Source organism: Lissotriton helveticus, chromosome 12 (assembly GCF_964261635.1).
Source record: "Lissotriton helveticus chromosome 12, aLisHel1.1, whole genome shotgun sequence".
Classification (NCBI taxonomy): domain Eukaryota; kingdom Metazoa; phylum Chordata; class Amphibia; order Caudata; family Salamandridae; genus Lissotriton; species Lissotriton helveticus.
This window is the reverse complement of record NC_136073.1, coordinates 615,374,023-615,398,205: the sequence shown is the minus strand read 5'-3', so window position 1 is coordinate 615,398,205 and position 24,183 is coordinate 615,374,023. Positions and strand designations below refer to the sequence as shown.

The 24,183-nt window shown below is 45.6% G+C and overlaps 2 protein-coding genes across 2 annotated transcripts in view; one reads left to right on the top strand and one right to left on the bottom strand.

The window, feature by feature from the left end:
* Window positions 1-6,964, bottom strand: part of LOC144798074 (uncharacterized) — a 51,102-nt gene extending 44,138 nt beyond the window's left edge. The window contains exons 1-2 of the mRNA XM_078668848.1: window positions 6,901-6,964; window positions 6,190-6,317 (exon numbers count right to left, since the gene is read on the bottom strand). Coding sequence (XP_078524974.1) covers window positions 6,190-6,317; window positions 6,901-6,964 — 192 coding nt within the window. The remainder of the gene's footprint in view (window positions 1-6,189; window positions 6,318-6,900) is intronic.
* Window positions 6,965-9,905: 2,941 nt separating this feature from the next.
* LOC144798073 (zinc finger MYM-type protein 1-like) overlaps window positions 9,906-24,183 on the top strand; it is a 38,121-nt gene continuing 23,843 nt past the window's right edge. Inside the window, exon 1 of the mRNA XM_078668847.1 lies at window positions 9,906-10,019. Coding sequence (XP_078524973.1) covers window positions 9,906-10,019 — 114 coding nt within the window. The remainder of the gene's footprint in view (window positions 10,020-24,183) is intronic.

Below are 24,183 nucleotides of genomic sequence, written 5' to 3'. Positions count from 1 at the left end.
TCTACTTCACTGGAGTTTCTGGGTATTGAGCTCGATTCTGTGGAGGGGTGTTTCCGACTACCAGTAGACAAAGTGACCAAGTTCCGGGCTTCCTTGAGGCAATGCCTGGGTGGGGAGAAAGTGACCCTGCACCAGTTTCAACGAACAGTGGGTCAGCTTAATTTTGCCTTAAGGGTGATTCCTATGGCCCGCCCGTTTTCGCGCTCTATCGCGCAGGCTATGGGTGGTCTCAAAGAGGCTCACCACCGTACGAGACTGTCTGGAGAGGTTCGCCAGGATATGCGTATTTGGTTGGCATTTCTGGCGGACTTCAACGGTCAAGTCGTCTGGAGCTCCCCGCCAGAGTCTTCGGAGGAATTGGGTCTATGGACCGACTCGGCAGGGAGCGTGGGTTTTGGTGCCATCTTGGGTGATCGATGGTCGGCACAAACATGGCCAACATGGTGGCACTCCGACGGCCTCACAGGTAACATTGGGTTCCTGGAGTTTTTCCCCATCTGGGTTGCTCTGATGACATGGGCCGATGACTTCAGGGGCCGCTCAGTGGTGTTTTGGTCCGACAATATGACTGTCGTAGATTGCATTAACCGACAGGCAGCACGCTGCAAAATGATGTTGAGATTGTTGAAAGAGATTGTGCTGCTGTGCATGAGATTGAATGTACTGTTCAGGGCGAAACATGTGCCAGGTGTACTGAATCATGCGGCTGATGCACTCTCTCGTTCACGTATGCAGGCATTCAGGGGTTATCTGCCCACAGCAGACTTAGAGGCAGCACCATTCCCAGAAGCAATGTGGCTAATCGGTGCCTCGGATTACAAGACCTCGTGGCAGCGAGTCTAGCCCCCAGGACAAGGAAAGCATACGAAGGAGCGTTTCGTTCTTATTGCACATATTTGGGTCCTGTGGGGAGTCTGCATTGGGGGCAGGAGGAATCCTTCCTGAGGTACCTGGTTGCACTACACAGGGAGGGCCGATCAGTGGCAACGGCCGGTAGGCATAGGGCGGCCATTTCATTCATGGCCCAGGTACACGGCATAAAAGACCCTACAGGTTCTTTTTTGGTGAGGAAAGCCCTTCGCGGCTGGCAGCGCCTTGAGGGTTGCAAGAGAGATACGAGGCACCCGATTGGCTTAGACAGACTGTCTCTGCTTTTAGCAAAGCTGGACGAGATGTGTTCCTCCCATTACGAAGCAGTTCTGTTCCGGGCAGCGTTCACACTGGCATTCCATGGGGCCATGAGGGTGAGCGAGCTTGTCGCAAGGAACAAGAGAGATATGGAGGGAGGTTTGTGCAGGGATCACATCCAGATAAGGGGTGATTCGATGGTAATCATGATAGCCAGGTCCAAGACCGACCAGGGGGCTATGGGAGATAGTGTGGTCGTACAGCGCAAGCGAGGGTCCCCCGACTGCCCGTTGAAGTGTGTGGAAGACTATTTGGCGCTGAGAGCGGCCGCTTGGGGGGGGAGCTTGCTCCGACACAAGGATGGCACCCCACTGACGAGATTTCAGTTTCAGAGGGTGCTGGCACAGGCAATCGCTGACGCGGGCATGGACCCGTGCGATTTTGGGACCCACTCCTTTAGGATAGGGGCTGCTACTGAGGCTACAGCCAGGGGTCAGAGTGCCGAGGACGTGAAACAATTGGGCCGTTGGTCCTCGAATTGCTTTAAGAGGTATGTGCGATTGCACATGTTGTAAGTGATCAATTGACATGCACTCACGTTTTATGTCTTTTGTTTACTTTGCAGTTTCGCGGGCCTGCCATGCAGGGCGGAATTGGAGGTCGACCCTACATCAAGAGACCAGCGGTCAGAGATCACCGACTGGGGAGAGGATGGTATGGGTCGTGGGCCACTCATACGTGAGGCACGCCAGTGACGTATTCAAGGAAGGTGACGCGATTCACGCACCTGGGGAATACGGGTTCAGAGTGGCTTTCCATGGGAAAGGTGGGCTCGTTTTTGACAAATTTGAGTCATTTTTCGAGGGACTTTTAGGGCGGCATAGGTCACCGCCATCTATAGTCATAGTACACCTGGGTGGCAACGATTTGGTGACACTGGGTAGACGAGTGTTACTTGAACGAATCTTGTCGGCTGTTAGCTGGTTGGCTAAAAGAGTCCCGGGGTGCACGATTGCCTGGTCCCACATGATTCCTAGAAGGAGGTGGCAAGGGGGCCTTTCGGTGTCAGCTCTGAACCATTCAGTTAAACGGGTCAATAATAAGATTAATAGACTGTTCCGTTCTGCACAGTTGCATGTCATTCCTCATGGGTGTATCCGGGGTGACCATATGTATCTGTACGATGGGGTTCACCTGTCCAGGGAGGGGAATGATTTACTAATAGGAGATTTGGTTGCATGGCTGAGAGGTCTGAGGAAGTATGACCTATAGGAGGAGTTGGGGGGACCGGATAGTCGGTCAACTATCCAGTCTGTGGCGGTAAGGTCATGATCGGTGAGCAGGAATTTAAAGGTCCCTAGAGTGGGGCGCCACCCACAATGGATGGGAGCGCCCGGGGGAAGACGGCCATTGGCCCCTTCCACGGGGAGGCGGCACCCACTAAGGATGGGGCGCCTAGGGGGAGATGGCCATGGGCCCCTCCCAGGGGGGGAGGCGGTTAAATGCCCCTCCTGACTAATTTCCCGGGGGCCGGATATCCGCGACGGCGGATAGAGAGTATGGGGTGGGGGGGAGAGTCCACGCTGTCCTTCCTACAGAGACCTCATTTGGGAACTCGGACGACCCTTAAGATGGCGTCGAGTAGAAAGGGGGCCCCCACCACGACAAGGGAAGTTACAGTTGGCAATGAGGGTAGAGCCCTCTGCGCATGCGCCGCTCACACGATGAGGGCGGGAGTTGGTAGTAGGGATCTGACACCGGTTAAGACCTTGCCGTTGGCCCTTAATGCTAGGATGTACAATTTGAATTAGAGTGTATGCATTTTCAGGATGTTAGCCAAAAGTACATGACTGCATCGAAATGTAATAAATGTCAAATTGTACATAATGCATAATGATGAAACTTTTAATTTAATGTTTTAAATTTTGTTTCATATTTTAATAAATACGGCCGGGAGGGTGACTCCCTCCCGTCTTCCAAAAGTTCAACGATTGTCCGACTTCCCATCCTTGGGGATGTGTGTTGGGAGGGGGTGGCGGGCATCCCGGCCATATGGAAAGGGGCGACCGCTAGGTCCCCCCGAACGTATGGATGGGGGCCCGAACCTCCCGGGAAGCCATTTTGGGCGGGGTGGGCGTGGCCCGGCTGGTATGCCCAAAGCGGCGTAGCCGGAGCGCGCCTTCCCCCGCCCGAGAGGGGTTGTCCTAGACACCTCGAAGGAAGACCACGCCTAGTAGGCGTATCAGGGACGGGTACACGCCCTCCCGCAGAAGGATAAAGGAGCGGGAACCCAGAAGATCGTCCTCTTGTTCCTCGGATCGGAAGGCTGCACCCACTCGTTGCTCGTGAGCCCTCGACGGAACAAGCAGCAATTTTGACCCACCCACCAGCCCCTGATAGCAAATGTTTGGAGAAAATAAAGTTTTCTGAGTAATGAAAGTATAGGCCTTTTCTTTTCCTTGGTAGAGTGAATAAAGGAATGTTGAGAATGTAAATATGGTTTGCATTGGAGAAATTTCTTCTTGCAGGAATGATCAGTAATAGCAGTAAGATGATGTGGAATTTTTTCTTTTTAGTAGGTAAACAACTGTCGTATTTATTTGTCGGCGGTAAGGTCATGATCGGTGAGCAGGAATTTAAAGGTCCCTAGAGTGGGGCGCCACCCACAATGGATGGGAGCGCCCGGGGGAAGACGGCCATTGGCCCCTTCCACGGGGAGGCGGCACCCACTAAGGATGGGGCGCCTAGGGGGAGATGGCCATGGGCCCCTCCCGGGGGGGAGGCGGTTAAATGCCCCTCCTGACTAATTTCCCGGGGGCCGGATATCCGCGACGGCGGATAGAGAGTATGGGGTGGGGGGGAGAGTCCACGCTGTCCTTCCTACAGAGACCTCATACGGGAACTCGGACGACCCTTAAGATGGCGTCGAGTAGAAAGGGGGCCCCCACCACGACAAGGGAAGTTACAGTTGGCAATGAGGGTAGAGCCCTCTGCGCATGCGCCGCTCACACGGTGAGGGCGGGAGTTGGTAGTAGGGATCTAACACCGGTTAAGACCTTGCCGTTGGCCCTTAATGCTAGGATGTACAATTTGAATTAGAGTGTATGCATTTTCAGGATGTTAGCCAAAAGTACATGACTGCATCGAAATGTAATAAATGTCAAATTGTACATAATGCATAATGATGAAACTTTTAATTTAATGTTTTAAATTTTGTTTCATATTTTAATAAATACGGCCGGGAGGGTGACTCCCTCCCGTCTTCCAAAAGTTCAACGATTGTCCGACTTCCCATCCTTGGGGATGTGTGTTGGGAGGGGGTGGCGGGCATCCCGGCCATATAAAAAGTTGACACTCTGTGCCCTAGATAGTCCAGTGGCTTTGTGCAGGCCCGGGCCAACAGACAGCTTTCTGCCCACCTGGGGAGACATGTGAACAACTCCAAGGCTTAAGCACAAAGGCAGTTGCCGCAGACTGAGGTGTCACCTCCTCTCCCAGAAAGGCCAACTGAGGTGTTAGCCCAAAAGGCAGGCTCAAAGGAAATGCCCCCTTTAAAGGGTGACAACACACCCGAGCAGGATGACTTTTGTTCCTGCAGACAAGTTGGAGGCAGGGACGGAGAAGAAAACACTGTCCTCAAACCAGTTTTCCTGTGGGCTTGACAGTAGCAAAAATATTGCACACTGGGATTGCGAAATGCCACACATAACTTGAACTTTGTCGCAAAAAAGGAGTGGGCCTACAAGCCCATTGGATAGTGACCACGTTGTCCCGCCAGGCACTTTCCCAGGATAAAATAGGTACCCCATGCATGCTAAACCTCAGTACACATTGGATTTGGAAAAATAACCCAACAAAGACTGTTCTCCTGCCCTTGGAATAGCACAAAGAGAGGATTCACTGTTGGAAGGACTGCACCTGCTGCACTTTGAACTAGTAAAATTTGGACTGTGCCTGCGGCTCCCGGCTTGGGAAAACATTGATCCCAGAGCCAGATTGAAGCAGTGACTCCAAGGGTTAATTGGTTGGCCCCCTGGAACAGCACCATGGATACCAAAGTTGAGAAAGCCGAAACCGGCAAAGCAGTATCCTCTTCAGAGGAATCACCACTGACTGCTGTTGGGTGCTCCTAGAGACATCTCCGATGTAGCCAAAAGTTGCACTCGAGTCTGCTGGACTCAGAACTGCTATCAAAGGATTTCTTGCCTTAGAGGGACACTAGCCTCTACCAAGGATATTAGCAGTGATTGCTGTGTCGGGAGCACAGTAGCCCAGCCGCTGCTTGCCTTCGACTGTCACAAAGAGAATGCCATGGGACCTCACATGCAGTGGCCAAAGTTGTCCCACCTCACCCATGCACCAAGGAATCACCCACAGCTCACCCTTGTCGACTGCACAGCTCCAGGATGATTTTTGAACATCTTTTCTGCCTTCATCCCCAGCTTAGGAACCACTTCATTGTTCTCTATGTTGGTTGTTTTCTAAAGGCTGGAACTGAACTGAAAAGGGTCTGGTGGCCAGGTCATTGCCCAAAGTGACATTAAGTCAGGCTGAAGTTGACAAACTAACTGTTTTAAACATTAAACAAATTTACAAACTTTTGTTGACCAGTTCTGTTTTGTGGTTGTATTGAAAGTTTTTTTTATTGTTTTCAAAATACATATCTCTGGAACCTCCAATGAAATTTGATGAACATGGATTCAAAAAATGTATAAAAATATGTTCTATTTTCATAAAGTATTGTTGTATCTCTTGTGTGACTTTCTTATTCCATTGTTTGGTGCTCTTAAATGATTTACACTAAGTTTCTTTGTCAAGCTTTGCTGCTCGAAGCCCCAGATACCCAGGGTTGAACAAAGGTGATACAAACAAGTTTCACAGGACCAAAGACAGTTTTTGTGACTGTATTCCATGATAAGGCTTCTACTGCCATATCATATAATACTCTGAAATTCTCACATAAATAATATATCATACCATGAGACAACCACATGTTTAAATGAAGCACATTGCCTCTTATTCCCTAGAATGCCCGGTAAAGCAATGCAGAATCACAGTTACCTTTTTTCGATGTTCCAGGATTTTACAACATAACAAGATGTTCTCATTTGAATTTGCAGAAGCAGATGTATTCAAAAAAGCCATAAGGATGTTTATGTCCATGCGCCGGATAGATTCCATCAGTCGAACTGTAATGACAACCCAGAGAAACAGACACATGTACAAATAATGCCCAAACAGAGGTTACTTGACATTTTTTAGAAGTTTAGAAAAAAGTGTCACAAGATATTTTTAACTTGCAGCAAAATTTGCATGAAATACTAAAGAAAGGACACTTGTCCAAGATGCATTGGTGCTTGTGCAAATTATGTTTCATGTTATTTTCTTACAGATTGATTATATCTGGAATTCAGTGGTAGGTCTTGCCACATTGAGATTGACACATTGTGTTCATTTTAGACTTTTACTCCAACTGTTAGGATCATAATTTATTTATTTATTTATTTATTTATTTTGCAGAGTTTTATATAGCGCGAACTAGACCCGAACCGAATCAGGTATCAGAGCGCTTTACATATTTTTCCAGTTACGTTACATTTTTACGTTTTCCAGTTACTTTCATTTTAGGCACGGGGAGATTAAGTGATTTGCCCAGAATCACAGGAGGTTTTGGCGTCGTTACCGAGACTCGAACCCAGTTCCTCCAGGTCCGAGGTCGAGCGCCCTAGCCGTTAGGCCAACTCTTTTTGTACCTCATTCCACAAAACTTACAGGCGCTTCGTTTTAGCTTGCTAATCAGGGTGACAGCTGTTGTGATCTTCCGTCCCCGCCCCATTCCACCGTGGCTTTTGCCGTTTGTTGCGGAGGGCTAAAGGACCGGACATACCTGACTAGCACTTGTGGGATGGGAACAGCTGATGTGTGCACGAGACGCCTGACTCACTGCTATTTAAGCAGCATGCCCGCGCGGACGCGAGAACACCAGCAGTAGGTCTTGTCACCTATCATTTTGCCCTGCTGCTATTTTTAAAAACCGTATTGAGATTGACACTTTGTGTTCATTTTAGACTTTTACTCCACCTGCTGGGATCGTAATTGGTTTTTGTACCTCATTCCACATGCTTACCGGCACTTTGTTTTAGCTTGCTAATCAGGGTGACAGCTGTTGTGATCTTCCCTCCCCGCCCCTGTTCTGCCGTGGCTTGTGCCGTTTGTTGCGGAGGGCTAAGGGACCGGACATGCCTGACTAGTGCTTCTGGGTTGGAAACAACTGATGTGTGCGCGAGACGCCTGACTCACGGCTATTTAAGCGGCATGCCAGAGTGGATGCACAGAGGGCGCGCCGCTGGCACGCCAAAGGCAAGCCCGCCTGCGCCCATCCGCATCTAGATCGGGCCCAGGGCCACCCCCCTGTCCGTTCCCTACTGATCTTGGGCCCAAGTTTAAAATATACAAGAGATAATCTTGTAAGTCTTAACCCCCAGATAAAGGATTCCTGTCCGCAACTCGATCCATTGAAAGAGCCTAAGGTGTGCCCTCTGTGTGACATGAAGTTCCTCTTCACCAAAACAAAATGCAGCTTTAACTCGCATCAAGTCCTTTACCTGCAAACAGTTTTGCAAAAGTCCCTCCAGGGCCTACTCCTGAATACACGCTCTTTAATTAAACAGAACATTGAATTCGCCGAGCTGCTGGAAGCTCACAATATAGATATGGCATTTTTCACGGAGACGTGGGCAGATGGAGCATCTGATCCGGAGCTATCATTAGCCATTCCTGAAGGATACTTATTAATCAGGAATGACAGACAGGATAAGCGGGGAGGGGAAATAGCGATTATTATCAAGGACACCTTGTCGATGAAAAGCTCTACTTCAGGAAGCGGTCCTGATTGTGAACTGCTTTCATTTGGAATCACCATCAGTGAAAACTATATATTTAACGGCATACTGCTGTATAGACCACCAGGGGCTAAGAACAAGTTTGTAGAGACAAAAGGTCATATCATCGAGTCTAGTTTTGACTTTCAGGAATTTTCTATCTTAGGCGACTTCAACTACCATTTAGAAAATATAAATGACCAATATACAATCTCGTTTCTAGAGCTGATGGCCAGTGTCTTGATGGAACAACTGATCAAGCATCCTACCCACGAGGATGGACACACCCTAGATGGAATATTCATATCTAATCCTCAATTGAAAGTGCAGGAGAGGTTGCCAATCCCATGTTCTGATCATAAGGCCATTCGGTTGGTACTTACCTCGTCCCATCATCTTACTCGTCCTCATTCTGCACTTAGGACTTTTAAAGGGAGAAATTGGAAGGAAATCAGCCCACAGCAGCTGCAATTAACATTAGCTGCCCCTAAACCGACACTAATGCCCGAAGTAAATACATCCACCAATATTTTTACTAATTGGATAGCAACCGCAGTAAATATTTTAGCTCCCGAAAAAACATTTACTAGCAAATGGTTGAAGAAATCAGAACCTTGGTCTGTGACTCACTGCGCATCCAGTAGCAACTATGCAGACAAGCTGAAAGGCGCTGGAGAAAAACTTATACGAAAGCCAAAAAAATGGTTTATACACAGTCACTGACCGAATATAAAAGATGATTCTGGAGAAAAAAAGCAGCTATTTCTCTGATAAATTGAGCAGGCGGGCAACTCAAGTAAATTACTTTTCTCAACTTTAAAGGAATTAGTGACACTTCCCACCCCACTAGCACTGAATAGCAATGTTACTGTCTGCAATCAACTCGCAGATTCCTTTAGGGACAAGGTGCTTTCTATCTATGATTTCTTCAGTGGAAAAGGCAATGAGCATCAAGTGAATCAACCCTCTTCACCTACGCGACATCCTGGCCATGGCTTGAATGCTTTTATCCCCCCAAATGTAGAACAGGTTTCGCAGATAGTCAGATTGGTGAAAGCAGTGGCTCCATCCGACCCCTGCCCCCCTAAAATATTCCAACAGGCAGCTGATGAGATCAGCGAGCAACTATGTCTGATTTTCAACGAGATCCTTATGTCCAGCATTTTTCCAGAGGCTTGGAAGAAGGTCTCCATCCTCCCCCTGCTGAAAAAACCTAGACACCAGCGATCAAAATAATTATCGACCCATAGCAAGGATTCTGTTCCCAGATAAAGTTTTGGAAAAAATAACAAATCTTCAACTTACGGCCTTTGTTTCCTCAGAAAATCTGCTGGACTCTTCACGATACAGCTTCCGGCAAGGGCATGGAAGGAGACGGCCTTGGTCATGGCAGCAGAGGAGCTTCGCTCTATGCTGGTTTCCGGTGCAAAGGCCACCTTGATCCTTTTGGATCTTTCAGCGGCCTTTGACACCGTGAACCATGACATCCTCAATCTAAGGCTTCAGAAGTTGGGAGTGTCAAGCTTAGCACTAAGCTTAATCAAATCCTACCTTAACAATAGGTGACAGTAGGTTCAGATTGATGATTCTTGTTCAAAACATTTTTTCACTTCCTTGTGGGGTACCTCAGGGCTCATCTTTAAGCCCTAAGCTGTTCAATCAGTATGTCAACCCCCTAGCTGACGTTATCAGGCAGTTTGGCTTCTCGCTAGTGTCCTATGCCGTTTATACCCAGATTGTAGTATCCATCTCAGGCAATCTGGAAGAAACGGCGGCCAGCTTTAATCAGTGTATGACCTGCATGGATCACTGGATGCGGGCAAAGTGCCTCAAGCTTAATGGAAGTAAAACAGAGGTGCTTCTGCTGGGCTCAGACTCCACCATTTGGTCTCAGAAATGGTGGCCCCCAGTTATGGAATACTTCCGACCCCAGTGCGTAAAGCTCGAAATCTAGGCTTCATCTTCGATGACCGTCTCACCTTCCAACATCAAACCAAGGTCGCCGCTCAGGTACATTTAAATCTAAAACTAATTCAGAAGGTGAAACCTTGTATTCCCCACCTGCAGTAAAAACAGTGGTAACAACTTTGGCATTGGCCAGACTGGACTATGGAAACGCCCTTTATCTGGGCCTTCAGGAACAGCACTTGCTTAAAGTGCAGCGTCAAGTCAAAATTGTCAGAACAGAAGTTAAGTAGTGTAAGGGGTAACAGATGCAGTGAGATAAAGCAGCATTAGACAATGTGCAGGTAGGTGTGGCTCCCCGAGGGCCCTGTATATCCAGGTTGACAAATGACAAGTATTTCATTAAGAAGAAAGCAATGATTAGGTCAGGTGGGGGGACAGTAGGTCCTGTCTAAGAAGTAAACACCAGGTCACTTGACAAAATATATCCGCTTAACCTGACCCACCACCAGTAGGTACCAAAAAAATGGGGCGAGGCCTAAAAGGTGAAAACATGTATGTGGAAAGGGGACCAAATGATATAGCAAAATAATGGTGGAATTATTTGCTCACTTCCAAGGATCTACTTAAAAGCTTCCCGTCATACATTTCATGTATCAACATTTTCTAAACTCAAAACCTAAATTGAGATACAAAGCTAAATGTTTGGTATTTTGCATCATTGCTCTATAGGTTGTCTCATATTTCATATTTATTCAAATGTATCAGCGACAGCTTAGTTTATCTGCATGTTAAACTATATTTCGAGCATTTGCATAGTGCACATTTTGCCTTTGGCTTTGTCCTATGGTGCTGTCCGCAATCTGGTGGCTTTCCACGTGATGCAAGTGTTAACAAAGCAGATCAGCCTCTGCTTTGCTTTATGGGGTAAAGATGTGGTATTGGTATTGTGGGCTGGTCAACTTTTGGGTGAACTGGATAGTTAAGGGTTAAGGCTGTATGTGTTCACCAACAGCGCATACATTCTCCAAATAGCTAAGTATAGGTGTGCATGTGCTTCTGTGTATGTGCTGTGTGTGTAGTGTTTGTAATGTTGGTGCTTTTGATTGTATAGTGTATCTGAATCTGTGTTCAATGTATGCTAATGTTTTCTGTTGGAGGAGCTACTGTGATAGCCATCATACTGCATGCCTGCAGTGTGTGGCATGCTGAATATGTGGGTGGTGTTCTATTTAATATGTTGTGGAACTCTGTGAGTTTCGTAATCAGTAGGGCTACTGTAACTCACGTGCTGGCCAGCTAAATTACATATCTTGTCTGTGTTGAGTTTGTGAAACATGTTCCGTCTTATGTGTTCTGTTGGAGTTGTGTGGCGTTTCCTAAGTGCAGTTGAGACCCCCATGATAACTGATCATAGATTCATCTTGAATGTGTTGAATTTATGTGATAGAGTGCTTGATTTTATTTCGGAGCATTCTGTGGGAGAAAGGCAGACTGTCTTGCTCAGGTTTGGTTATTTCCTGTATCCTACTTCTATGTAAATCTAACTGCTTGAACTACACCTTGCACCTGAGGAAGCCTACGGAGGGAAATGTACAGAGAATTAGCACTCCCAACAAAGCTTCCATAACTATGCAGACGTAATAAAAGTGCCTCTCATGATAAATTCTAGAGCTGTTACTCTCCATTTTTATAATGAGACTCCTCAAATGTTATGCTGTGTTAAAGCCCCTGGCATACAAGACAACATATCTAGGAACTCTCTAACCTATCCAAAACGACACCAATGGCATTTGCTAATCACAAAGAGCCTTTGGTCAGAAATTTGGGTTAGTTTGAGGGCACAAGTATCTCTAGATTGAATGTCAATTTCGATTACAGAGTCCCATATGTCTGCACAAACTGAAGAAAGTGGCTCCTCAGATGGTCCTCCCTTCATGCCCCAAGTTGCTGCTGATTGAAATTATAACATTAAAAACAATATAATAACATAGTATAAACTAACATAACATAACATAACTTATTAATCTACTAGAGTTTAAAAGCCATGTTTGCTTGAACACTAATCAGTTTAAAGATGGATACAAAACTGTCCTGAAACTCGGTAGCTACACGTTTCACTGCCAGTCCTGTAATGCTCCTGGTGAAAAAGGCCCTCCAACTTGGTTCTCCCTATTCCCCCAATTGTATAGTTGTTGCCTGCCTTTCTCTGTTTGCAAAATGTGAATATTTGAGTCGGGATGGGTGATGGGGGACCATGCATGGTCAATTCAACTCATCTATGTTAGACTTCAGATACAGCTGAACAATTGTTCATGTTATGTGACTATACGTGTGAATTTATGATAAGGTTTTTTTTTTAAGCAGGAATGGTGCAGCTGTTTGTGACTGTTGTATCAAATATAAGAGATTAATATATATAGATTCAGAAGGCACTGCTATGGCAGGCTCTTCTAATTTGCCCATGTAGCAAATCACAGCATTTTGTTAGTGAGGCTTACAAGTTGTGTTCCTGCTCCTATGCTCCCCATTGGAATGTATTTTCTCCAGGTCACTGTTTTGGACAATAACTTCTGAAGCTATTTGCCACATCTATGAAAGTTCTAAAATATCAGCCTTTTTGGTGGCCCAGCCTACAACTGTTCATTTTGCTTTATATTTCTGGGGTTAGGTACCTCCTATCCACGGATGTACGTTGTTACAACGCAGGTTGTAACAACGCATACCTTTACCACGCAGCCGCTACAACGCAAGTCGTTACCACGACTTGCGTTGGAGGGCGCGGATTTAGGATTTTTATAATGTTATATTCCAACACCAGTCCGCGTAACAGTAGTGTAGCAGGGTTTCTGTTCTCCCACAGAACTGTGCACAGAGGATTGGAACCTCAGCGAATTAGGGTGACCCAAAACTCACCTTAGTACCCAACAAACCCCTTACCGATCTAGCTACAGTGTCTCATTGGTCATAACCAACTCCCAATGTTTAGACAAACCAGAACATGAACTCACAAACCTCAGGTTACGTGGAACACATGAACACTCTTTCGTTATACAATCATTTCAAATCAGAACTTGGAGTAAATGAGGACACGTGCATAATTGAAATATTTATTTACTAATGCCGTCTTCTCAGGCGCAGTATCTTAGATAATACAAGGAGACATATTATCAAAAGCAAAGTTATCAGCATAGTTACTAGTCCATAGAAAGTGAATGGTGACAGCATACTAACATGCTGTAATGAATAAGGGTTAACAACACTTATTTCTCACCCACACTAACTCGCATATTATATTAATAGCTAAGAAGGTCTCTTTGGGTTGAATTAGGGCGGGCCCATACCTCAGGATCCTAGAACGAAGGAATCATATCAGCATAAACAAGCTCTCTCTGCATGCGAACAGCATCAAGTGTGTTTGTGTGCTTCAAGCAAAGCCATATAAAACCCGCCTAAAGCCCAAAGTTGGCAGAAGCTGCACTTATGTTATGTCTATGGAGGCGCAAAGATCAGACCACATAACAATTCTGTATCTTGTTATTCCTGAGGCTTCAGCACTCTCTGTACAGACATATTTTATTAAGCAAAGCTGATATCAGAGTAATAACATATTATTCTCATGTAAACCACAACGAACTACTAGGTTGAAAGCTAAATCAACAATTAAGTGTCGTGTGCAGAAGCAGCAAAAGGAAAAAATGGCGTTTAAACATGTAATGAGCCTATGCTAACTTAACGCATTATAAAGATATACAGTAGCTATATGACACCCCCCCCATGATCCGAGGACGGATAAGATAAGATAAGATAAGGGCGACTTCATGAAAGCAGAGTTCAAGAACTATGAACAACCTTATAATATAAAAACTACAGTAATCAAATCAAAAATATAAAAATGTCAATTTCATAATTCAACAGCACTCAAGCAAATAGGACTGGGAGGTGAAAAAATGCACACAAAAAATGAGGCATCATCATAAACCGTCAAGGTTCATCAAGGTAAGACCGAATATGCAAAATATGCAGCAAGAGCCTCCAACAGGAAATCACCGTCTTCATCCGAAAACAGTTCAGCCATCCAAGTCAAGAGGGGAAAAGAACAAACGTGTTCTCCCAGTACAGGATCCTCTATTACCATCAGAGGACAACTCGGTGGGTTTTCAAGAAAGCTCAGTGCCAAGAAATCTTGCGCTGCTGTAAGAATGTTCCAAGGACCCATTAGTCCATGCATCGCTGCTAAGGCCATAATCCTGTCGCCAGTACAAACCAACTCGTGAGTAACGATGGGACTCATCAGCTGATTAAAGTCGACTTCAGGAGAAACCGGTCCGCAGAGACACAAATCATTGGCCCAGTCAAAATTACAGCTTAGGCAATGAATCACAGGCTGGGCACAGGTGAAGTAGGAAAATCAAAACGATAATCCATAAGCCGTGCTTAAAATCGCAAGCGGCAGCGTGCCATAATATTCAAGCATCTGGTTGCGAAACAACGCCAGGAGGTGCTGGGCGGCTCCTTCCACATGTGGGGCATCCATATTTAAGGAAGCAAACAACCACTAAAACGGCTGCCGCTAGTGCCAGTATAACCGGGAATCCACCAAACAAACTCGAAAAAATGGAATGGAAGAAAGCAGGGATGACTCCAAAGATTTTTTCAAATGAAGTTACAAGACCACTGCTAACACATTTAAAAAAATGCGCCAGCCCAGTTGTGGAGGACGCGTTAAAGATAGAATGTATCATCTCACTGAAATGCAACGGTAAATCAGTATTTAAAAGGGCCTGGACCTCAGTCCGGGTATTAGCTATGTGAAGAACGAATGTCTCCCTAGCCGAACTCAAGGCCACTTCTTTCTGGGACAATAAAGCCCTTATTCTGTTCATACCTCTGAAATCTGCTTTCAAGGTTGGGATGCGTGGCCAAATGGAAACCTCCCTATTTTCATGTGTGGGTGGGTACAGGACATTTCTGCAGCAAACGACACGCTCAGTTACAGTTACCACATAAGCTACACCTTTAATTAACCCGCAACAATCTTCATTATTTAAAAGTAAATAACTACCGTTCCCCAGTAAGGTAAAAGTCGGGGTGATTGCCGGCACAGGAGTCCCTTTCAAAACACAGGCTAAGTTAGGTCGGTCCTGGTTGCAAGAGCCGTGTAATTGTATGTGCCTACACATTAACGAGTGATCTGGAGTTTCTGTACATTCCTCCCCATTCAGATAAACTTCCTGGCCGTCTTTCAAACATCTATAAGTGAAAGGAAGGGACCATACTTCATGGAGAAATGCACTACCTAAAGGTTCATACCGACCTATGTCAACATATTTCATACAATTTGTAAATTAATACAAAGCAAAAGGTAAAGTTATCAAACCGTGGATAAGCCACGTTGCAGCGGAGGCTTCTGCCACAGAAAAAGGTAAGGACTCCAATCTTTCAATATGTAACATAGAAAAAGAAGCATCTCGCATAGAAAGCAATCGCTGCTTGTCAGTTAAATTAAAGGGTGCAAAGAGAGCAGAAACATTCATGTAGGTCCATGGCACCTTGCCAGATTTAAGCGTTTGAAGGGTCCATGCAAATTGCAAGATAGAACGTAATTGATTCTGACCATGGTACAACACAGAAACTTCATCATGCACAATATCCACTACAGAAGACACAATGTTATCTAAAGTGTAAATGCGGGAAGAAAGCGAGTTAATACTATTGTCAACTACAGCAATCACTTTCTCTAGATTTGCTTGATCTATAGCTCTAAGTCGTGTCACTGCCTCAATCTGTGAGGTCTTCCAGATTTCATTGTACATAGCATATATCCATCTTTTTGATCTACCACTAACCGGGCCTTTTATAAAATCATTTAAATCTACATCATCATTCAGCTTAGCAAGATGTAATTTAACTGCAGACAATGTCGTATGTTTCAACCAACTCTGACACAATTTACCCACTGAGTAAGTTGTGACAGAATGTTCACTTTCAAAACGTGGATCAGGTCTGACCTGTGTAAAGCCATCAGACAAACCCAGAAAACGGTGCTGGCATGAATCAGCACTTCTGTGCCACACCAGCCAACCTCTAGGGTCTATACTGGAAATGTTAAAGGATGAATTCAGCAACAGGGTCTGTAAGTCCCTAATCGAAAACTGAGTATAATTACTCCAGCCAGAATATTCTTCTAACTCCGGGATAATAGGAAAATTTAGTTTTTTAGAAGTAGCCAATCCAAAGCACGTTGTCTGTGAAATAGTGGAATTCAAAAACAACATTTGATTCGGGATGAGACATGCACGGTGCAAAGCCTCAGTGCCTTGTACCTGCCAGATTTTCGAACCCCAAACAGATTTTAGATCAATAGTTTCCTTCCATAATTCATAGCCGCCAACAGCCAATTGATCAAGAAAGGACTTCGAGTACAATAATTTAGTATCGGTAAGTCTAACCTTGGACATAGGCTTCTGTGTCATTTTGAAATAAAAGGACTCGGGATTAGACTGATTAAAGTCAGTAAAATAAGTGTACTTTTTCAAAAAAGTACTTGAACTGCCTTGTTTAGGAGCTGGGCAGTGCTCCCATTGTGTGTAATTTACAGTATTCCTTCTGGATGTTGTTTTATGCAAGAAGTGATTGCCAAAATGTTGAAAGCAAAACAAATCACTATAATTAGCAGATTCTAAGTATAAATCCTCAGCATCAAAGGCAGCATAGTATTTCAAATCAGAAAACAAAGACTCTACGGCCTGAACATCCCAATCATCAGAACGTATGTTTTGTTTCACCACATCCCCCATATTAACTCTAAGTACATTAGGGACATTAACAACCTCAGTAGGCCCATGAATTTGAAATCTAACGGCATCCCATACTATCCCATCAAGGACAGGCCAAGCAGTGATGTTAACAAAAGTCAAGTCTCTTCTCAGTCGGTGTGCAGAATGCGATGAGGACAGGGGGGCCAAAGTTCCATTGAGATGTCGAATGCATGTTCGTTCCTCGACATAGTGTCCATTTACCAAGCGGAAAAAATAAAACACAAACCCAATTGTCATAAAAAGGTAAATCGAAAAAAGCACCAGCCAAATGTATGTCCAAGGGGGAATTAAAAAATGTTTTTTAAACAAGCTGGCATAAACTGCAAAACGTGAGGGTTTCTTTGAGCCATTGGAAACAGTGTCAAATGAAAATCTGGATTCTGTGGCCAAACGTGCTTGCAGGTCAGGTATGGACAAGTCAGTGGGGTAAGTATAGTCTAATTCATCATGGTTTGTACCGGGCAAAGTACTTAGTAAAGGACTGGAAATTGCAGGTAAATCGATGGCCACTTCAGTTTCATTATTAGAAGCCGTGGGCAAAACTGAATGTCTCACAATGGAAGGACAGGAAACAGCCGGTGTCATGCTAAGAAGAATCGGCCACTCTGTGTATCTTGACATTGTCAATTGAAATAAACCTGTTTTCCTTACGACCAGGAAGTGGTGGTAAAATGACTGTTCTTGTGCCTTTCACTCCAAGCACTGGAACCGGAGCTCGATAGGAAGGACCAAATTCTTTCTTGTTATCGATCTTCTCGCGAACCAGGTCACCAACTTGGGGTAGCCAGCCGACTACCGGGATCTGCAACGCAACATCCGATGTGGAGGGCAAATGTTCCTTTGCAAGACTGTCTCTGGTCTTTTGTAGATCCTGTAAAACATTACAATGTTCATCTACGTCAAAGGTTGTGGCGCGAGCCACGCAGTCTAGACCGTCGAGGTCAGGGACGAACATCTTGATGCCAAAGAGCATTTCGTATGGGGTCCGCCCACCCAGAGACCTTCTAGGGAGACTATTAAGTGCACGCTGCACGCCATAGAGGTGGGCTAGCCAGTTTCTGCCAGTGCCTATAACGCGAGCTGTCAAAGATTGCTTTAAATCACGGTTCATTCGCTCCACTACACTGTTACCCTCAGGTCTGTAGGGAGACGAAAACTTGACTTGGACCCCCATCGAAGTCATGGCATCCTTATACGCCTTAGAGGCGAAAGCCGGACCCTCATCCGAATGGAAGGTTCCACAGGCAAAAATCCCTACAAAGACACGCAAATCTCTTATGACAGTCCGTGAATCAGCGCTGCGATGTGGCCATACCCACACAAAGCGTGTGCATGAATCAACTGCTACTAAGATGTACTTATACGCAGTATCAGAGGAAAAAGGACCGCAGTGATCTAAATAAACACAACCTAGTGGTTTATTAGAAGTGTACAACTGTGTCTGTGGCGGACGCGCAGCAGTCGAAGGTTTAATCTGCTGACAAATGTCACAAAGAAGGACATAATCACGCGTCTGTTTGAACAGTCCCCGCCACCAGAAACGTTGTTGTAATTGAGTTACAGTGGCTGAGACGCCCGCATGCGCAGACGCTACACCTTCATGAGCTGCTGTAATCAAGTCTGCCCTGCGATCCGAGTTGGGAATCAAACGATCACCAACTTCAGGAATTTTCACAAACGGAAACATTTCGGGACTTAAGTGGTATGTGTACTTCGAAGGGAACCCCGAAGGATGTTTACTCCCCTTCTCAGTTGCAGCAATAGCCGCCAAGATATCACTATCAATCTTACTTTTGGACGGTGTAACTGCCGCAACTAAGTAAGTAGACACCGCTAATTTCGCTGCCTCCTCAGCAAGCGAGTTACCGACAGCGTGAACTCCTAGACGCTGATGGCCGAGAGTATGAATTACAAAAATGAGCTGCAACTTAGCCTTAAGCTCTGCCACTCGAACCCAGATCATCTTGTGTTTTATTGTGCTACCCTTGGAATCACGAAAATCGTTCTGAATCCAAAAGAACAAGCTTTCATTGTAAGACTGGACACAGTAGAAAGAATCACTCACAATCAAAGTAGTAACACTAGGATCTGCGTACTCCAACGCTAGTAAGGGAGCACGAAGCTCTGCTAATTGTGCGGTACAATCCCCCAGTGGCAACGTGTGCACTTCCCTGGAGACTAACTCATCGTTCAACATAGCACCGACCACAATGGCGCATGCGGAAACGTAGGCGTGTTTAGAGCCATGCGCAACCTGCGCCGAACCATCAGTGCAAATGATACAATGGAAGTCCCCCAAAGGTCGCATAGCTAGAGGAGCAGGATGAACAAACTCATACTGCAAGAACTCTTGCGACCGCAACGAGGCGTCAAAAATAAACGTGACGTCTGTGGACGTCAAGGACGCAGCCCACTGAATCCACCAAGGGTGCAAAGCTTTTGAATTTGGTACACTGGCTTTCGTGACTGCCTCCAAATGAGGGCAGGGTGTAACAACCAACATGCGTTTCCCCTGTGACAGAGCCCGTTCTTTAAGAATAGCCATCTGCACAGCTGTTAAAACCTTTTCCACAGTGGGAAATCGCATCTCCGCCAAAGTGTACAAGTGTGGCTTGTAAGCAATAGGTACTGTGTCTCCTTCATTAAAAGGGAGGTACGTGAAATCCACAGTCCCCGGTATTATTCTTATCACCAGGTTGGTATGGTTATCACGAGTCAGTAAGAATTTAGAAGCGAGCAGATCAGCCTGCAAGGACTGCAAGATGGCTGAGTGCTCAGGCAGCCAGCATGATTTTGAAAAAGTTGGTTGTATCAAAACATACAAAGGCTTGATACGCTGGGCATATTCCGGAATGTATGTCCTCCCGAAATTTAAAAAGCCCAGTAATGACTGTAATTTCTTCAGTGTTGTTGGAGCGCGCAACTGGGCGCATTTCTCCAAGAAGTGAGGAGCCAAACCTCTACCTTCATTGTTGAGCTCATAGCCCAGGAACAACACTGTGTACTCAGCAATGTGCGATTTTGCAAAGTTAAATTTGTAACCCGTGTCTGCAAAGTTACAAATTATTGAATTCACACGACACAGATGCTCCCAAATTTCATCGTCTGTGAGATATATGTCATCCACATACGAACAAGCATCTGGGTCGATCCTCTCCAAAAGAGAGACTATGCGTGCGGTAAAAATACCAGGACTATTCTTATAGCCCATTGGGAGACGCCGGAATTGTTTTTGGACACCAGCGCATGTAAAACTGGTCCATTGGGAGCTTAAGCCATCCAATCTGTGGGCATAAAAACCGTTGGAAATGGCCAACGTTGTTTTAAAACGCTTACGCACTAGACTATCCACTAGGGCAGAGCCGTGAGTATTCTGTACTGCACAGTTACGGCAATGCGAGTTTAAATGCCGGTAATCCAATACCAAATGATATGACCCGTCAGGTTTGGTTACAGTAAAAAGAGGATTATTCATCGGTGACACACATGTTTCAATGACTCCTAGATATTCCAATTGTTCAAGGATTTCCGCGACGGAAGCCTTTGCTTCACGCCGAATCGGATATTGAGGTTGAGGCTGTGGCTGAGACCGTAACGGGATTTCATTGCTCGGGGACAATTTATCCCTACCACATTGATTACGGTACAGAGCCGGTGCGAGTGCCCGAGCCCACTCTTCTGCAAAATGCTGCGCATGCTCTCTCGAGACAGTGTTCGCGAAACTGGGGAGGATTACCTCCTCCCCTCGCGGCGCCGCGAGCACAAAAGGTGGGAGCCAGTCAGCCTCCGAAAGCAAAATGTCATACGTAGAAGACAGATTTTCCCAAAATACCCCTTTTATGGTACGCTGTATGTCACCTTCAATTAACAGGACAATTTCATAAAGTCTTTCAGGGGGAGCAAGTCTCGTATCGGCTGTTTCTATTACAACATAGACATCAGTCGCTGTCACCCTCAGTAGTGGACGCAGCGCCTCTCTCACTATGGTAATCTCCGCCGCGCTGTCCAGCAAGGTCAGAGCCCACGTCAGATTCCGAAGCCGCGTTCTCACTATCTGTGGCATATCGATGTGCTGTTAAGGCTGCGACTTTCTTTTTCGCAAACTGCGGTCTCTTTGGCGTAGAATCCTCCTGCTTCCCTGCGCCTTCTGTTTGGCGGGGCTGACCACGTCCTTGTTGGCCACCACGCCCCCATCCGCCTCCTCCTCCACCGGTCTTCGGGGCCGATGAGTCCTGAAAGGAACGAGGAGAGCGTTGATCAGAAACCTGAAATCGATCAGGTGATTTAATCATCGCGCGGTCGCTCAAATCATAAACTTTCTCAGTCGGCGCAGGAACTTGTGGCGCAGGATAAGAATCCTGAGTCTGCTGTTGTCGCTTCCCCTGTTTCTGTTTTTGAGGCCAATTTTGTTTTTTGGACTTGGGTTGCACATCTGCCGCAGCAGACTGCACTTGTGGTTGTTTCTTATCCTTAACTGCGAAATACTTTAGACCCTTACTTGTGCGACCAATTGTTTTATAAGCGGCCACTACAATCTTCGCCAACTGACGGGGCTTTTCGGCATCGGGTAATGCTGCCAAAGCATTAAAAACCTGGAAGTTCACTGCATCTCCTTTGATATTGGAGAGAATTAGATCGCTAACAATCTCAAAAGAACCACACAGGCGCATACCCAATTCAACCGCTGCCTCCGGACCGTGATCATCCTGAACACGTTTTATGATCGTAGGCAGTACAGCCATAGTTGGGGTGCCGAAACACCTTGCATAAACAGCTGCAAAAGTCTTACCCCAACTTTCACAGTCAACGAGTTCGGGAGTTATATCCTTTGGTAAAGTAATTGTCAACATTCTATGTTTATCAGCAGGAGTAGAATTCGGAAACACAGCTTCCAGTTGGTCAAATTTCTCGGCAAGCCAAAAAGGAAAATCATCCCTATCATCGGGGCGTTTACCAAAAACTGAATTGACCATGACTGGATTAAGCTTCAAACCGCCATGTTCCGTTTGAACGGCCGCACCCCCCGGGGGACCTCCCGGGAGATGACGACCTATGTATTGCACTAATGCACGAATCACGGCAATCGAGACAACGTGTAGTCTGCGAATATCCGCAAGGGGACAAGCGCCATGATTCGGGTGCGGGGTGAATCCACCCAATGCAGGCCAATTTGTGCCTGGAATGGATAGTGGACCTAACGTCGCAGCGGACAAATTGTGGGGAAGGGCGCCATCAAACCAAACGCGATGCTGCCAATGATCAATAGGTATTTCCAGTGCCCTGTACGGTGTATACTCAGCCGGTACAGGGGATGGTGTGTAGTGTAGGAACACTCCAGAATTTGCGTCCACCTCCGGAAATGTGACCCACGAGTAAAACAGCTCGAATGGGTATGCCGGATCTGCACACACCACCAAAATCACAGCCATGCCATCCAAAGGGACTTGGTAAGTTTGTAAATGGTTGCGCACCGCAATGCGACTATGCTGCGCAATGGCCACAGCCATGATATCAACGGAACCACGGAAAAACAAAGGAAACTTTGTAGCACAACTGGGTAGTAATTCAAAGAAACCGTTTTAGAAAGATTCAAGCTTGAAAAGACCTATTTCAAAAATAGGTAGGTTTCACCGACACCACCGTTTTCCGGAAACGACAGTGAAGGGGTTAAGATTTGAATAATATACTACTCGAGTGTCATGATATAAGACCACCAACGTATGGGCGCCATGTAGCAGGGTTTCTGTTCTCCCACAGAACTGTGCACAGAGGATTGGAACCTCAGCGAATTAGGGTGACCCAAAACTCACCTTAGTACCCAACAAACCCCTTACCGAGCTAGCTACAGTGTCTCATTGGTCATAACCAACTCCCAATGTTTAGACAAACCAGAACATGAACTCACAAACCTCAGGTTACGTGGAACACATGAACACTCTTTCGTTATACAATCATTTCAAATCAGAACTTGGAGTAAATGAGGACACGTGCATAATTGAAATATTTATTTACTAATGCCGTCTTCTCAGGCGCAGTATCTTAGATAATACAGGGAGACATATTATCAAAAGCAAAGTTATCAACATAGTTACTAGTCCATAGAAAGTGAATGGTGACAGCATACTAACATGCTGTAATGAATAAGGGTTAACAACACTTATTTCTCACCCTCCCTAACTCGCATATTATATTAATAGCTAAGAAGGTCTCTTTGGGTTGAATTAGGGCAGGCCCATACCTCAGGATCCTAGAATGAAGGAATCACATCAGCATACACCAGCTCTCTCTGCATGCGAACAGCATCAAGTGTATTTGTGTGCTTCACTCAAAGCCATATAAAACCCGCCTAAAGCCCAAAGTTGGCAGAAGCTGCACTTATGTTATGTCTATGGAGGCGCGAAGATCAGACCACATAACAATTCTGTATCTTGTTATTCCTGAGGCTTCAGCACTCTCTGTACAGACATATTTTATTAAGCAAAGCTGATATCAGAGTAATAACATATTATTCTCATGTAAACCACAACGAACTACTAGGTTGAAAGCTAAATCAACAATTAAGTGTCGTGTGCAGAAGCAGCAAAAGGAAAAAATGGCGTTTAAACATGTAATGATCCTATGCTAACTTAACGCATTATAAAGATATACAGTAGCTATATGACAGTAGGGAAGGTGTTGGAATATAAATTTATAAAATTCCTTATCCCACAGCGCCCTCCAGCGCAAGTCGTGGTAACGACTTGCGTTGTAACGGCCGCGTGGTAAAGGTACCGCGTGGTAAAAACTTCGTGGTAAAGGTTGTTTACCCCTATCAAGAGCCTAGGAGTTCTGTAAAAATGTGTCCGTACTGAACAAAGATTCCATTTGTGAGCGAGCCCAGGCTTCTCCTTTTGCCATCAGCATACACTGTCCCTCGGTCTCTGTGAGCCAGGTACTTCCAAAGACACCTGCCGTCTAACGTAGCTCTGCGGCCACCACCAGCATTTGGCTGCACATTTTCACAGCCCACACTACACTTGACCATCTTTATTGTCCTCATAAGGATTTGGGGGGCCCTGGGTAAGACATAATTTGAGGGCATCTGTACAGTACAAATTTGAAATGTATTATCCATTTCCTACTATTTCAATCCTGCTTGATGCCAAACAATACTAAACCATATGTCACACTATAATAGGAGCACACAATAACAGATTAAATATGTCCTGACAGGGATCCCAAAATTCCTAAAAATGACTCAAAAGAGTCAGTAGTGGCATGAGGTAGAGAGTTTTAAGAGAGAAACAGAATAGTCAAAGATCAAATAGTGAGAAAGTCCACTTTCCCATGGGGCCTCTTGGAAGGTGGGGGCCCTGGGCAATTGCCTAATTTGCCAATGCCTTAAAACGTCTTTGACCATCTTGCCTGGTGATCCAGTGGGCTCCAAGCCTACCACACACATGCCATAA